General features: G+C 35.5%; 1 protein-coding gene across 1 annotated transcript in view; it reads right to left on the bottom strand.

Annotated features, from left to right (window-relative positions):
• Window positions 1-16,561, bottom strand: part of CRIM1 (cysteine rich transmembrane BMP regulator 1) — a 175,113-nt gene that overhangs the window by 15,882 nt on the left and 142,670 nt on the right. Inside the window, exons 9-11 of the mRNA XM_054280186.1 lie at window positions 8,907-9,063; window positions 6,221-6,342; window positions 2,024-2,233 (exon numbers count right to left, since the gene is read on the bottom strand). Coding sequence (XP_054136161.1) covers window positions 2,024-2,233; window positions 6,221-6,342; window positions 8,907-9,063 — 489 coding nt within the window. The remainder of the gene's footprint in view (window positions 1-2,023; window positions 2,234-6,220; window positions 6,343-8,906; window positions 9,064-16,561) is intronic.

The following is a 16,561-nucleotide window of genomic DNA, read 5'->3' as shown; positions in this document are numbered from 1 at the left end:
TAAGGGATGTTTTAGCACTCCATGCATATCTTGCTCTATTGAAAACTGACTAAATGTGGAATTGAATGTAACTGCATTTTTTTTTCAGTTTACAAAATGATCTGTGAGAGCTGCCACTTCCCTGTGGATGAGTTAAGAGTGCAATTCCAAACCCAGCACATCAGGACTGCTAATTACTTAAATATCCTTATGGCAGATACATATGAGTGACATGCTCTCAGTCTCACAATTCCAAACTGCATTCCAATCTACTTAAAGCCATGATATATATTAAACATCATCAGAGGGGAATCAATATGTTCAAAATAAAATCAGAAGTACATTTCTAACAAGTATAAGACCTCAGTGGGGAAAAAACCCCACATTGAGACTAATTTGACCATAGTAATTCTTACACTTATATATGCCATCTTTAAATGCTGTGTCTGCCCTAGCATTGTAAGAGTTTACACAAAGTATGACTTTACTTAAACAGAAGCTAGGTGACCAGTGGCTTGAAAGCAGGATTGATGTCAGACACAGAAACCTATGCAGACCCTCTCTCCTAAAGGAATGGATACTGCTGGCTAAGCAACTGCTTTTATAAGAGACCAACATTGCTGGTGCTCAGAATCAAACGTTGATCTCATCCACAAGAAATGTATAGTGTGAGATAATAGGTTCTGCTAACCTATTATTGACCTTTCTTCCACAAACTGAACATTAGGCTTGTGAATGAATTTACCCAAACTTCCTCTCCATACACAAAGTAACCAGCTGCTGGCCAGCTAAAAGACCAAAATTCCCATTACTCTTATTTGAATGCTCTGAGGTATTCTGCACATGTTCAGTAAATCAAGATGCATGAGTATGCTGACATTAGAATGAAGTCAAGGATGACTCTTGGGGACCTAACAAGAGAACTGCTGGAATTGGAACAAACACCATATATTTTAAATTTTGAATCCTGTTTGTTTTTATAAGACAAGACTGATGTTAACCTGCCCCCATCCATATGAAGTACATCATCCCCTACAATACTACACAAATCATTGTGAAAAGGCTGAAAGAGAGAGACCCTTTGGAATCTTCCATCTTTCTGGGGACTGACTGATTTTTCCAGTTACCACAAGGTGTGAACTGGCTTGGAGATCACCATTTGTCTAAGCAATCTAAAGAGATTGGTTATCTTAGGTCACTGGGAGGATACACTGTTCTCTGTCACTTTCAGAAAGAGGATCTGTTTATTTTGCCCCTAGGATTTCCTGTTCTTTACAAAGTATTAGAAAAAGTTCATAATTGCTTATATCCTGCCAATACTGTCTTGCTGCTCTCTATTTATAGAAGCTTCATGAGCCTCATTGTTCTTACTCCTACCATGAGTCCCAATAAAGTCATAGACAATATCACCATATTACAAATTAATCTACTTAGCACATAAAATACTGTAGGAATAATTCTGAAAACAGAGGCATTAATCTTACATTGTACCCATACTTTTTCATAGATGTTTCTCATCTTACTAAAATGATATTGGAATGCAACATAAACTGTACTTGGCCTTTCCACTGAAAGTATTGAAATAATCTACTGCTGGTGGCAAAGGAGCCTTCCTCAGAACACAGAATCATAATGTTCAATTACTTAAGACATCTGTTTGTGTACATCTTTGAGGGGTTGTACAACACACATTTTAATAAAACTCCCCTTCAAAATCAAAATAAATGTAATGGCCTATTACAATACTTGCTATTATAGGTAACAGACTAGTAACTTTTACTTACTTTTAATAGTTTAAAGATTGCAATGTGTCAAAGATTAACATGTTAGGACCCACAACTTGCATATGCTTTAAATATGTAAGTTCCCATTTTCCACAGCTGAGAACTCAATGACAGCAACTCATCATGTTACATTAGGGCATAGAAACCTTCATCTCTGCCTACTACTGAGGTACGCATGAGATTATTTTAATGTATTAAGAAACAGAACACAAGTGAAATGAAACTTGATTACAAAGCATGAGGAAGAAGCCATGAGTTACCTGGACACGATGGACAGCACTGCCCTGGATGTATGGTGGGGTTGGCACAGCTGGGCACGGGGCAGGTGATCAAGGCGCACATTTCCCGCCCGTTGTGGCAGTAACATTCCCTGCAGCCGTCGTGCCAGCTCTCCTCGTTCTCGTGCCGCCGCCCATCCATGGACAGGCAGGAGCCCGTTTTAACAGGAGGCATGAGGGAAGCTGTTGCCTCTGCAAAAACCAAAGAAAAATGAGGTGTCCTGATAAGCATCTGTTGGTTAGGAAGAAACACCAACCTCGTGACTGCATTGCATTTATTTTTAAAGCACATATTAGATCAAGTAAATAATAGTTCTATCATTTACACTTAAATTAACACACAGGAAACAATTAAAAGGTACACTGAAAGGGGCAATAGGATGTAGTAGAATTTCCTGTTGTATTTCCTTGGAAAATATAATCATCTTCTTCTGATGAACCTATACTTTTTTAATCAACCAGAAATGTAGTAGTGTCTAAATAATGTAAGAAAAAGGAGAAATGCAATGGAGGGAAATAGCACATAGTATGAAGCATATTTAAAATGAAATATTTAAACATCATAGCACATTAGATTATCTATAATGTATCTGAGAGCAAGTAGAATATAAAAACATTTAAATGAGCTATGGATAGTCTTGCAAATGATAAAAAATTGCAATCGGGTGCTAACAGGGTAATGGTAGATACTGGAAATATGCCATAAAGTACTTCCTGTGAGAAATTATTTGTTTATATTACTACAATAAATGAGATATTTGGAAGAGAATGATGAGAATTTCATCCCTCATTTCTTTTAGCTTTTACTGAGATGAGAATACAGTAGCTTAGACTGTGGTATTACTTTCATTCTGTCAGAACACAACAAGCAGTTGGTCCAGGGAGGATAAAGTTTCATTTGTATCTTAGGGGTATTTAAGTGCTGCAGGATTCAGCCTCAATATATTCTTTGTTAATCAGCAGAGTGAATTTAGAGCCAAACACTCCCTCATCCACATCACTACTATGATGAAGGATGCAGGAGCAGTTTGTCAGTGAACTGACTTGTTTTCAGTGGTATGCCAACCATGTTCTGCTGACATACATATAATGTCATTTGTACTAAGCTCTTAATTAATTTTCTTTTAAAAAAGGATAATGTATGAGAAGTAGTAATGTTTACATGTAATTTTAGGAAGCACTCAGCTTTTTGCTTGTTGGTTTTTTGGTTGGTTGGGGTGTTTTTTGGTGGTTTTTTTGTTTTTTTGCACACTAGTATGTAGGTCAGCACTTCAGCTGTGGCAGATCTATCAAAGATGATTTCACAAGCAGATGGTACAAAGTTAGTTTGAGGCACATTATCAGAATAGAAAGTCAATGCACAGAAGTTACATTAGTACACCATTTTGTGAACTAAACAAACATGCTGCATAAGGATAAAATACTTCTTAGAACAGACTTCATCCTGGTGCATGAACAGAAATACTATGAAAAAACTTAAATTCAGTTACTATACTTTCATAATTTAGCATCCAAGTATTTAAATTATGATTTGAATTATTATCACTGGAATATTGTTCTATATTAAAATAATTATTGACACTCAGAAGTCCTACATAGTAAGACTTTGCTTATTTAGCAAGGAAAAAGGGTTTCTGAAGCAATCAGATTTTTTCCTAAAATATTCTAAAGTACACTCCATAATTTGGAGAAATATACATAAGTGGGTACTCAAAATTAAGTTCACAAACTGAGATTGTAATTAAAAATTGGAAAGTGAAAACAATCAGTACAAAAGCTAATATTTGACAAAATCCAATGTGTACATGCAAAATGGGAGTAATTAGCTAACTAGAGGTATCTTTGAAATGATCTGAGATACAGTAGTTCAAAAGGAAAGAAAGTGCAATGTGACACCACTGCAGGAGAGGCAAGTTCATTATAAGACACAAGTACAGGAGCACTGTAAATTTAAATGCAGCACTACTACTTCTACTAGTCTGAAGATTTTCTATGGCTAAAGCACAGTATCAAAGTTTGGAACAGTGATGAGAAACTGCAGTACCTGGGTTTGTTTGACTTAGAAACCCTTTTCCCACCCAAAAAATGTTTACAAGTCTCCATTTGTAACCCCTTAAATATTGCAAAAATTCTAAAGGGAATGGTGCTTAGTTGCTCCATATGTCTGCTAAGCTCAGGACAACAAGTAACCAGTTCAATGTGTATAAGATGAGACACTAATTTTAGAAAATTCATTTAAAAATGTCATATGTTTCTAACCACAGGACAACACTATTTTTTTCTCTTTCTGTTTTGTTGGGGTTTTTTGTTTCTTTTGAAAGTGGAGATTCTTAATAAATTAAATCTTAGACAAACATCTGTCAAGGATTATCCAGATACACCCTATTTTATGCATGAGTAAAGAAGTGGGCTCTCAGTTTGTCAGATACTACTCCAGCCTGTACTTCTATGGTTCTATTAATCCTAGCACAAACTATTTCTGGCAGAAGCAATTTAGAAAGTGGAGCTAATTCACAGGCAGGGGATTTACCCAACCCTTCCTCTTAGTTAAGGATTCTGGGTCAAAATTTTAACAAAATCTCACATTTTCCCCAGAACATACTGGTAATTGTTCTAATCATTCTTCGACAAAACTGCAAATGAAGTGATGATGAAGTGCTATGCTCATGGCTTGGGATCTTTATGATCATGACAACAGTAAATACTACTTAGAGATGGATCAAGTTAATTTCACTAAATAATTGTGCACATTTTAAAATCCATACTTGTTAAGGAGAGCACTTAAAAGTGTGCATGCACATAATTAGTGACCAAAGTTTATAGTCTGGGGGGCAATTACGGTACATCTAAGGGAACACTTTGTGTGTATTTAGTCACAGCATTATGACAATCAGGAAAAGTGTTTTGCTTGTGAGACAAATGACAAACCGAGTAATAAGAATTATCGCAATGGGACACCATTCAGCAGTTACCCTTTCTTACTTAATTTTTAAAACTTCAATTTATAGTAAAAGTCATATAATGTAGCTTATGTCAATGAAATCTCTGCTTCTCACATCTGCAAAATATGTTCATAACATTCAACTTTTATTTTGCTAGAAGTCTGAAAGTTTCTTAAACTGTCTGCATTGTAAAATATTATATAGAAAAAAGATAGTGTTGGATATTTTTGATTCAAATAATTGCATGTTTGCCTTCAACTACAGGAGAGTGACTTCAAGAACTCATATATTTTCTACAAGTGCTTTGTTCCCATAGCTTGCTCTTTTACATTTTGGTGTTTTGTTTTTTTTTAAATGCAGAAGAAATAGCGAGAAGTTGAGAATAGGGTCATTGGACAAAGCAATGGGAAAGTAATAAAACTTACTTGACTACAGCTAGATATCAAACCACACAAGTAAGAGTCAAAGAAAATAAGCATGAAAAAGCAGTTAGGATGAGAGAGAAACTGAGCAAAACCAAAAAGTTATGAAATGCAACTCATGGAGATGAGCAATGAAGGAAGTCTGATACCCAGACTAATAGAGAACATAACCTGAAAATATTGTAAGAAAGAGACATGCTGAAAGAAGCACTAGGATATGGCAGATAACAAATGAACATCTGATCTCAAGGTCCATCTTGAACTTGGTGGTTATAGGTTGGGGATGTGGCCTGTGTGAAATTTTTAGCTTAAGAACACCAAGTCCTTTCTCCCGGGCAGCTGTTCTCTCTACTCATTGTTCATTAAGATTGCCTGAAAAGCATCCAAGAAACAGCACTCCAATTTTATGTGATATACTGGATATTTATCAAATCCAACACTTCTTTGTAAAGAAAAGGCAATGGTGAAAAAGGCAAGATGAACATCACTACTGAAAAAATTGCCCTAAATTTCCTCATTAGTAGTAGTTGCTTATTAAGAGCCTGATCCAATTTTTATTAAAGATAACAAACTTTTTGTGACTTTGCAGTGGGAGATAAAAGCAGAGCTGAAGCTTTCTGTTGAAGCCCAGATGAATAGATAATAACAAACACCATAAAACAATACATTTCTTTGAGCAATGTTGAACTGGTTCCCCCCTAGTTACCATATTCCAATTTGTAAATATCCTGTGCAGTGTTGCTTTTCTTCCACCCTGGTTTCCACCTGCTTTGCAAACAAGTTGTAGTTAGAGGTGGTAATGTAGGGGCACTTACCTCTGCACTTGCAGATAACACAGCCATGACTGTTCTGCTGGAAGCCCAATGGACAGATTTTACCACAAGGCAGGTTGGGGCACTTCTTACACCGACAGATTTCACAGCCATGCTTGTTCTTCCTAGATGAGCAAAATGAGTTGTAAAAGGTCAGCAAGTCACTTTAAATATCTATATCTTTAAAGCAATAGCATCCCCCCTAAAAATGACTGATGAGCAAAGAAAATTATTGTTAATTGTCACCCTCAGATTCAGTGGTTTTATGGGCTGTACAAGCTTTATGGGCTCCATCCCTGGCATACCCTCCCTCCATTCAGTGGATTCTATGCTCAATGTTTCCATGTCTTTTTTCACAAAGGCAGATAACACTATTCAAACTTTTGGCACAGATGTACAAAACAAAGAACAGACATGGGAAGTTACAGAAAATGATCTAGCAGGACAAAGGGGAAATAAATGATGTAAATCTCTAGAAAGCCTGGCTTCAAGCTGTAGAAAACTTTATCTAATTTTTAGTTAAAAGACTGAGAATAACGAATTGCAATACAGTAGAGTGGAGAATGAAGACTTTATGTATTCCTATCCCATCAAAAGGAATGCTTCTTTCCATTACTGCCTAGAGCTTTTAAACAGTGAGCTTTATCTAGCAGATTTTTTCATACAATTATGAAAAGGTTTTTGTTTCTTTAAAGATGCACCAACTCAATATTTCCAATTACTAACTTTTAACAGTCTTAAAAAAAGGTCATAAATATGATGATTAATCCCTAACTGCTCACTCTCTAATATACTTGTCTTTTAATATTTCCTTCTTTTGTGTCCTATTTGTGACTAAATGTTTACATTAAAATAGAGATTTGTCCTCCATTACACCCCATGTTTTTAACGAGCACAACGCACCTGGAAGTCAAATACATGGTGCTTTAAAAAAAGCATTTGGCACAGTAGCAGTAAACTGAACAAATATGCTATTCAACCACAAATCTAAATAATTTTCACACCAAGGTAAAACTCGAAGTGAAATGATCCTAAAGCAGTCCTTGACACAACTTTAGCCCTTTATACTACCAATAGTTCCATATGAAGATATCTTTAAATGTTATTAATTTCATTCAGTGTAATTTTTCATGTATTTTGTAGAGAATGACAAGATTAGAGTGCTCATTTCCAATTCCTAAAAAATCATCTGAAGACTTTATTAAACATTAATTATTTAAAAATATCAGCCATTGTGCATAATAAAATTATATTCTGCGTGGAAGCCCATAATTTAAATTGAAAACTATTCTCCAAATAATGTGAAACGGTTTAAAGTTCATGTATTTTTCAGGTGCACAAAAATGTATGGGAAAAATCATCCCAAAGACAGGGTTCCTGAAAACACTGGCATCAGCTCGAAATCAACTCGTTTTTAAAACATCTTAATCTTACAACTACCATACTATGCCCATTAAAATGTGCTGTCACTTTTAAAGTGCTTTTGATATATAATTCACATAGATTTTCTAATACAACTGTTTAGCATACACTTGGAACAAAAAAAAACAAAAGAAAAAGAGTGTGGTTCAGCTCATCTAAGTAAAAAAAATCACATACATGAATTGTAATTATGCTCTGTAGGTCAATGTATTAAACTCATGATACATAAAGAATAAAATTACTGCTCTTTACAGGATTCCTTTTCTGTAACTTCCCTGTAGTTCTACTGAACCTGTGGTTCTACTTTCTCTCACTTGCAAAACTGACAGTAAGTCTCAGCCAGTCCTGAAGTCAACATGCCTGATGATAATTTTATTGACTCCTTAATTTAAAATCCCTTGTTTTCCTCTCTCATTTACAATTCAGTGTACTAAGAGGACACACCACAGTAAAAATGGCTATTAAAAAGCCTGCAACATGTATGAACAAGGGCCCAAAAGAACTCTAAAACTGAATGTTATCTGAAGATCTGCTGTCATGAGGTGGAAATTAAACTTGTCATGAGGTGGAAATTAAACTATTGTGAGAAGCAGGCAGTAACATGGAATGAACCCATACAAAATTCAATTTACTGGTAAAATATATAGAGATACCACCAGAACTAATTACTAAGAAACTTCTGTGACAAAAAACTCACTCAGTTTTCATCACCTGCTTCACAACCACAAATATTTACTTTTATGGAAAAAGAAGTCTACCAAAAATACAGATTTTGAATGCATTTACAAAAATGTAGATAAGATATAGTACTATTCATCACAAATCCTGCAATTACCAAAAATGTCTTACTAAAACTAGTCTGCTGTCATATCAAGATTAAAAGAAACTCAAAATATTAGATAATAATTTGAATAAAATAAATGGGCTTTAAAATAGAAGTTCCTCAAAACATGCCAAAAGAATTTCAAAATGCTACATGTAAGAGGTATTACTTCTAAGTAGGTTTTTCATCTTGTTTGTCAAATTCTTCAACAAAATTTAACACTGCTTTCCTTTTATAATCTGCTGGGTTTTGAGCTTGTTTCTAAATGTGTTGATCAAAATCCATTTTGAAGAACACTGCACTCCCACATCCATAATGCCGTTTCTATTTTCCTGCTTCCCCCTGCTGTGCCCCAAGCAAAGCCAAGTGGATACGCCTGGACTTTTGCGTGTTTCCCGCAGACGGGGGTTGCATGAAGCGTGCTTTCGGGATGAGAATACGTACAAGTATCCAAAGGGACAGTACTTGTCACATACAATGGGTTTGCACTTCTTGGCCCGTGGCCGGCACTGACAGATCTCACAGTTGTGGGCGTCAGTCTGGAAGCCGAAGGAGCAGTCCAAGGAACAGCCTGAAATGAGGCCGGTGCACAGCTCCTCCCCTGCAAGGACACATCACAGAGCTCATCACAACATGAACACTGCTTATACAAACATGCCCTCAGCACACTAAACCTTCTGCTCCCTTTCACTTTGTCACTCTCGTAATACTGCTAGGCCTTACCTTCAGACTGTCCTGTTTGTAAAATATTTGACAGAATTCTCCAGTAACAACCCAAACTGTATGAGCAGACACTACAGGATCCTTCAGCTCCTGTCAGCAGCTTGGGGAGTACCACCTGGTACCACAAACTAACATGATTTTATGAACAGATACATGGCCAATTGGAGTCCAACATCTATCACTCCATTGGCTTTTAATAACACATTTAAAATAGCGTATAATAGCCACACATTATGTGGGTTTAGTAGGCTTTTATTCAATATAGACAATCTTTATTTATCTTCTACTTATTTAAAGTAAGTACTGAAAGGGTGGGATATATTAAAACCTTTTATTTTTTATGCTGTTTGCTTGATTTTTATGCTGTCAACTTGATTAAGATCTGCTTTTTAAAAATATAACTGCAATACCCTAAGATGTGATTGAAGCTTAGAAATGCTAGACTAAAAGATCTGTTTCTTGAAATCCAGTACCAAGTTTTCCGCCTCTTGTGGTGGCATAAGGAAGATGTTGAACTGTTGGCATCTCAATTTTTCTGGTACAGAGATAAATAAAGGTCATTATATCCCCTCATTGCAATTTACTATTTTGAGATTGATAAGTTTCTTTTTTGCTTTTCTTGAAAGAAGAAATGCCAGAAAGACCACTCTTAACATATTGTGAGATACAATATTCTTTTATTAGTTGCAGAGGTGAGAGGAAACAGAGAATTATGGGGTTTTTTACACTAAGGATGCAGAACACAAAGGAAAGAAATGACCATTATTACAATAGCCAAAGTGAGATCAAAATAGAAAAAGAGGGACCTATAATTAAGATTCTTCAATAGAAGAATATGATGGGTAATATCCGAAGGCCTGACTTCAAGAGTGATATTTATATAAAGGATGGCTGATCTCTAGCAGGAACTTCCACACCACTACGAAGTATTGGCTGGACAGAGGTCAGCTGAAGATTATTCTTCCAGATGTGCTCCTCATTTGAGACCTGAAGACCCCTTTCCTTTAGGGGGACGAACATTTAGGGACATGGTTTTTTCAAAGAGGAGATCAGTTATTAATACTGACTTATTCTCTAAAATGGCAATTTACTGAAGGAAAACTACAGAAGGAATCTTGCTTTACTTAAATGCTTCTCATTCTGTTTTTGTAATGTTGTATTTAAGATTCCAAAATATTGACTTAACCAGATGTGACTAAGTCAAGTGTTTCCTTATCTATTCCACCAAGTTAATGCTCACTTGGTAAAGAAGGCATTTGTTCCTTACTGTGTCAGAATGAGACCAAATCCTCAGGAAAAACCAGCAAATCCACTGCCTGTTTCTGAGGTGGAATTTGGGTATGCCAGTGCAATACATCATAAGAGTCTCGTTATTCCAAACAGCAGAGCTGAGTTTAAATAGGATGAATACAATCAGGGTCATGGCTGTCACCTCTCCCCTTTTATGCAAATTTGGTGTCTGAAGCAAAAAGGGTGTGCAAGTTTGGGGTTGCTTTTGCTATTCAGAATACAGAAAAAAAAATACCAGATCCTTTCATAACCTCTAGAGATTGTGTCTGGAAGCAGAGAATCAATACCACAAGATTTTAGCTTTTACTCTTGGTCCGATCTAACCTTTGCACAGCAACTATAGGCCTTGTTTTAGGTTCTTGCTTTAGAGAGAAACACATACACAAAGATCTACATGAAGTTTTACACATTTCTGGAGGATTAAGTCAGGCTGATCTACAAAGAATACTAATCTTTTTAATATGTAGTCACTAATGCTGATTTTAAAACATTATAATGCAGAGGAAACTTTGATATTCTTCTCTGGTAAAGAGTGAGTTATGTGTAATACAAAGACTTTTTTTGAAGCAAGTTAAAATAATGAGAATTTGTCTTTCATTTATGAGCTTTTATACTGGGATGTTTGTACAGGATTATTCCCTAGCAACACAGTGATAATAAAATTAACTAAACTTTTCATTATGCAAGGCTTTAAAGGGTAGTCGTAATTTTTAAAGCTATGCTTGAACTTTATAAAGAATGTATGGAGAAGGATAGGATAGGATAGGATAGGATGTATGGAAGGATATCTCTAAAAAGAATTAAGTCCAGTTATGACATTTGATATAATGTAAGTTATGACCATCTCCTGCAGATGCTCAGAACTGATCTAAGCAGAGCATAACCTGGAAATGCACAGGTTGAACTGAGCAGAACCATTCCTTTTCTGCAGCATACTTTGTCAGGGAAATGAAATGTTTACATGGTTGTCTATAGACAGTAGGATCATGAAGACACGTGAAGAAAAAAGGTACACATGCAAAGGCATGGGAGAAATAAATAGGTACCTTAAAAAAGTAAAATGAAGAGCTGGAAACAACAATTAAAAAAAAATCTAAAAAAAAAAAAAAAGAAGGACTCTTTTTTTACTTGGCATATTTCTTTATCTTATTTGTATCCAGATTATCTGTTAAGGAGAGGTATCAAAGTACAACATCCAGGTTTGACCATGAAGATATAGAAGATGGCAAAATAATGATGACTCAGTCCCACAGCCAAATACTTTGTTTTCAGTCTTCTATTCTGCTCTGATTTGGCTAGTGAAACTGCTTTTCAGAGACAAAAAAGAAGTTTGTTACATGTAAAATTAATATACTTTATTAAAAGGCTCAGGGTGTCTAAGGGCAGTGCTACAAAGCAGGAAGACATCCCAAGTGTCTCATCCCAAGTAGCTTATGATGTTAAATATACTTAAAACTCAAATAGTCAGCTGACATACTAACTAGGAGATCCAGTCTCAAAGCAATATCCTCCTTGCTTAATCCTTTACATAGTGAGTTATCCTCAAAAGAATTTTCACTTTGTAAGTGGCCAAGAAAGAAGAGCACTTCAGAGCCTTGAGGTGGGTACTAGTAATCACCATTTCCTCCCAGGAACAGACAAATAGCATATGAGAAATCATCAAAAGTCTGACTATGTCAAGCATAAAGGGAAAGTTTGGTGAAGTCAGTGCAGACAACTGTTAATGTATAAACTTTCTAGTGTTATGTCAATGTTATGTATGAGGTGATCAGAATAATCTCCACAGACCTTTGCTCATAGTCTTTCTAATAAGATGCTGAAAATTAAATTCTGCTAAGATGCTCTTTACTGAAATTAACATGTTATTGCACTTAAATTTCTGATAGTATGACAGTACAAACTGTGGAAATAGATTTTAAATAGTTTTGAAAAAGAATCTCTATGAAGAAATGTAGTGTCATGAAACTAAGGATGTGAATTCTGGTCTGCTTTCTGAATTTACATCTAATTTTCTAAATGTCTCCTATTAAAACATTATTAAAAACATGACAACAGCAGGCAGTCTCTAAATGAAGTATCATCTGGTACAGAGTTTATGTCCACTGCACAGGCCTGATGAAAAGCACAGTCCAGCATTTTAAGCCAGGTATTTTTTCCAGAAAATTAAGTGAATCACCAATGTCACAAAGCAAATCATAGTTATCAGAGAAAGAAAGAGGAGAAAAAGATTGCAAACCTAAATATTCATATGTATAAAATTGTCATCCTAACAATTTTCTATAGCCTTAGCTATTGCTTTAAATTTATCACTACTAAAAGAATGACTAATTCATTATGAAAGGATAAGTAAAACTAGAATTTTTGCTAAGGTTTTGCATTTCAAGTGACACTAAGGAACAAGGAGAACTAGTTCACTAGTTCATGAAAGTCAACTGCAATGAACTGAGGAAATCTATTATGACAAAATGTTAGGAGAGTATTTGTTTGAGGATGTTTTGTACCTCTGCTTAGATAAATTTCATGAGGGAACTGAATCCCAAATCATGAATGTATTTGCAGAGAAAAGATCCAGCCCTACCTGATGTAATAATTGCTTCAAAAGTGTATCAGGGCAACCAGACAGGCTGCAATGAGGATATAGCAAACATTTTAAAAGCTAATGCAGAAGAAAACTACCATTCTGAGTTTGACAGAACTGCATTATGCACTTTCAGGTCACTGCAACTCTAACAGAATGGGATTAAGCTTTTAAACACAAAGTATTAGCTATTTTTTTTTTTATTTTTGTGACTGATTAGTTACAGTGACATCACACAGGGAACTAAATTGATGGTTAGATAGGAAGTAGAAGACTAAAACAGAAACAAAATGATGAACAGGAAATTAATTAAAGGGAAAACATCTGTCATTGTGTTGCTTAGGAAAATATCTGGATTGAGAGTAGAGTTCTACATGGTGAGTAGAAACATGTTCATTAATTTTTCTTATAAAACATGAACCAGAAAACAATTTGCATGACAAGCTCAGAGTTCAGATGGAGGATACTGGATGATTCCAGAATGATACTGATGAGCTATGACTTTAAGAAGAGATGAAAGTGTTCCTCAATGTCTCAGGGTCATAGAACTGTATTTTTCCAACAAATACTTAGCTTTTGAATGTGACATTAGCTGAAATATCACATAAAATGCTGAGAGAATCAAGTACAGAAGAAGGCTAGGACACTAAACATGGAAAGGTTGTTTGTCCTGAACCAATGCTGTTGTTAAATAGAACTTCTGCTTAGAACTAATACTTGAGGACTAACAAGCACTGAGTACTTACAGCAGTGAATCCCACCCACACAAGATCACGCAGTTTTCTCTGCCACATGCAACCATGACTGCAAAAGCAGCAGCAAAGCCAGTTACCAACAGGTCTAGCTGGTAGTTCACAGTCTAGTCACAGTCTTCACTAGTCCTCACCACACTGGCAAAAGCTATTGCTTACAGATTTTGAGTCCTCTAAAGACTGCAGTACTAGCAAATACTTTGTTCTGTAGTTTGATACAATTAAACACATTATATGCCAACCTGCATATGGGAATTTCAAATTATTGGATTCATTTGGATCAATTTAATGTGATGGACAAATACAAGCAGAAAGAACAGCTGAAGATGAATTAATCTTCCAAAAAAACCCATTGGTGAGGTATTTAAGCCTAGTCACCACTGTCCATAAATTCCTTCTAAATATAATGATTTCTTTTCCCATCTTCTCTACACCCTTACAAACCTTTCATACATGCAGACTATAATAAAACAGATACTGAGAGTTTCAGAAGAGCATTACACAGTTTAAGAGGAATCTCTTTGGGATATAGAGGATGGGACAACACTGTAGGAAAAAAGCCTTGAGAACTGATGATTACCAAGATATGGCAAGCATTCTACACACAAACTATCTGGTGTTTTAAGACTCTTTCCAGTAAATATCTTATTCTCAACACAAACATCAACTCTAGTTTTAAAAGGTTGTCCGATATCTGTAAAACTGAGTAAAATTGGCTGCTGAAGGAAAGAAAAGCATGTTCAAAAATCAGCATCTAAGAGCAGCTGACACACTGATGTGACCCACTACAGTCGAGGTCCCACCTTGCAAACAGGACAACAAAAACATTCTGTCCCATGATATGTTAGCAATGCCTGCATTTGGTAGAATTAACTTAGCAGTAGAATATTTCAGATACAACACAACCTCTTCTCATACTCAGGTATGGCATCTCAGGGGCAATGCAGTGCAACAGGAATCACAGGTCTTTGTCCTACACTCAAACCACTGTATGCATGATTTATTCCTGATTTCAGAGTGCTCACATCCCTACCTCACATGAACCTATGAATATTTGGAGTTATAAAATACTGCCCAAAAAAACCTCTAAAAAGTAAATAAAATTCAATTCCATGAATTGCATGTTAACTCTAAAAAGGGTCTTCTGCTTGAATTTCTAATAGATTGATTGTAATTCCAGCTCTTTAAAAAAAAAAAAATTCTTTTTTCTAGCATATATATGGTATTTAAAAAGCTCTAGGTTCTTAAACTGGGATATTTATGTTTTTCCAAAATATTATTTTACATATGGACACACTGATATTTGCATCATAAGGACTGAAAATCATCTTACTCTACAAAGTTTTGAAAATGCATTCTTTGTTGAAATGCTTTTAATTTTCAGTTCTGTAGTTCACAGATGAAAAAAACAACTGCTGGAGAATATTAATAGATACATGACAAGAATTATGTCAGTATTTCAACTCGGCTTAGGCTGGTGTCCATTTTTACAAATTTGTAGCATGGCTACACAAAGCTAGCTACATACCTTCACCAGTATAATTTTCTTGATGCTGAGGACAGATCATACCAGGAGAACTGTTTCACAGTACCTTTACAATTAAGCACTCCTCAGCCGTCCTCTCGGTGTGGATTGCTACAGCTGCTTAATCTTCGGGGGTGGGGATCTGGGGAGGCAAATTTATGAAGGAGAAAACTAGGTTACTTAACAGTAACTGGAATTCTCTGAATATATTGCCTCCACAGATCCACACTAACCCTCCCTCCTTTTGTTAGACTTAAATCATGATTCACAAAAGCTGGAAAAAAAAATGAAGGGACTGGGCGCTGTGATGCTAGAAAACCCTGTTTAAATAAATCATCTTGTGAGTCCATTGAGGCAAATTAACCACTTGGATATGTGGTCTACACAAATCTAGGATTCGCATACAACACATGAATTCATGAAAATGAAATTGTAGCAGTGCCATCTCAAAGGTGGAATTGCTGTATAATTATCAAGCTTCAAGCACGCTGATTTTCTTTTTTTTTTCACAAGGCAAGCCAGGTGAAATTCTTATCTGCTTCTGTTGCACTAGATATATTGTAAGCACTAACTCCAGTATATTGTAATCTTCAGAGATCCTGCCAAAGACTCATTCTAGTGACAATACAGATAATATTTATTTGGCATGAGTTGTTCATCATGATTCCATCGTCTTCAGGGAGCACTTCCACTATCTTGCATGTGTGCTTAGAGTTATTACTTTTGTTCTACAAGAAGATGTACTTTTTTTTTCCTGATCTGAGCCTTAAATTTTTAGGAAACGTGCTTCATCTTAATTTTTCTAGGGTTGTATTTCCTTTACTGAAGTCTTGCCTGTAATAGCTATTCCCTTTTACATCACTGCAGAAAGATAATAAGACATCCTTTTTCTCTCTTACAGAATTACTCAAAAGTCTAATATGTGCTCTCCTTAGCACTAAGAAAGATTACCTGGATTTTTATTTTATAACTTTTATTTTCCATGGAATTTGCTGTGAAATGAAAGTAACACTGGAAGACAATTGCTACTAAAATAGAAAAGTGTTACCTAATTAATATTTGACTCTACTATTTCCAGGAATTTTGCATTGTCTGAAGTACATTTTGTATTATTAATATGTAATTACTGTCTGACCTTAGTTTGACATAGAAATGAACACAAAATAAGTTTATTTAAATAGGAAAAATTAACACTGAGAGAATTTAAGTGTTGAGAACACACATCTCTCAG

Source organism: Melozone crissalis, unplaced genomic scaffold, assembly GCF_028551555.1.
Source record: "Melozone crissalis strain CALT ecotype California unplaced genomic scaffold, PUWL_Pcris_2 ptg000027l_1, whole genome shotgun sequence".
Taxonomy (NCBI): domain Eukaryota; kingdom Metazoa; phylum Chordata; class Aves; order Passeriformes; family Passerellidae; genus Melozone; species Melozone crissalis.
Note: the sequence above shows the minus strand (reverse complement) of the source record. Positions and strands in the feature narration are given on the sequence as shown.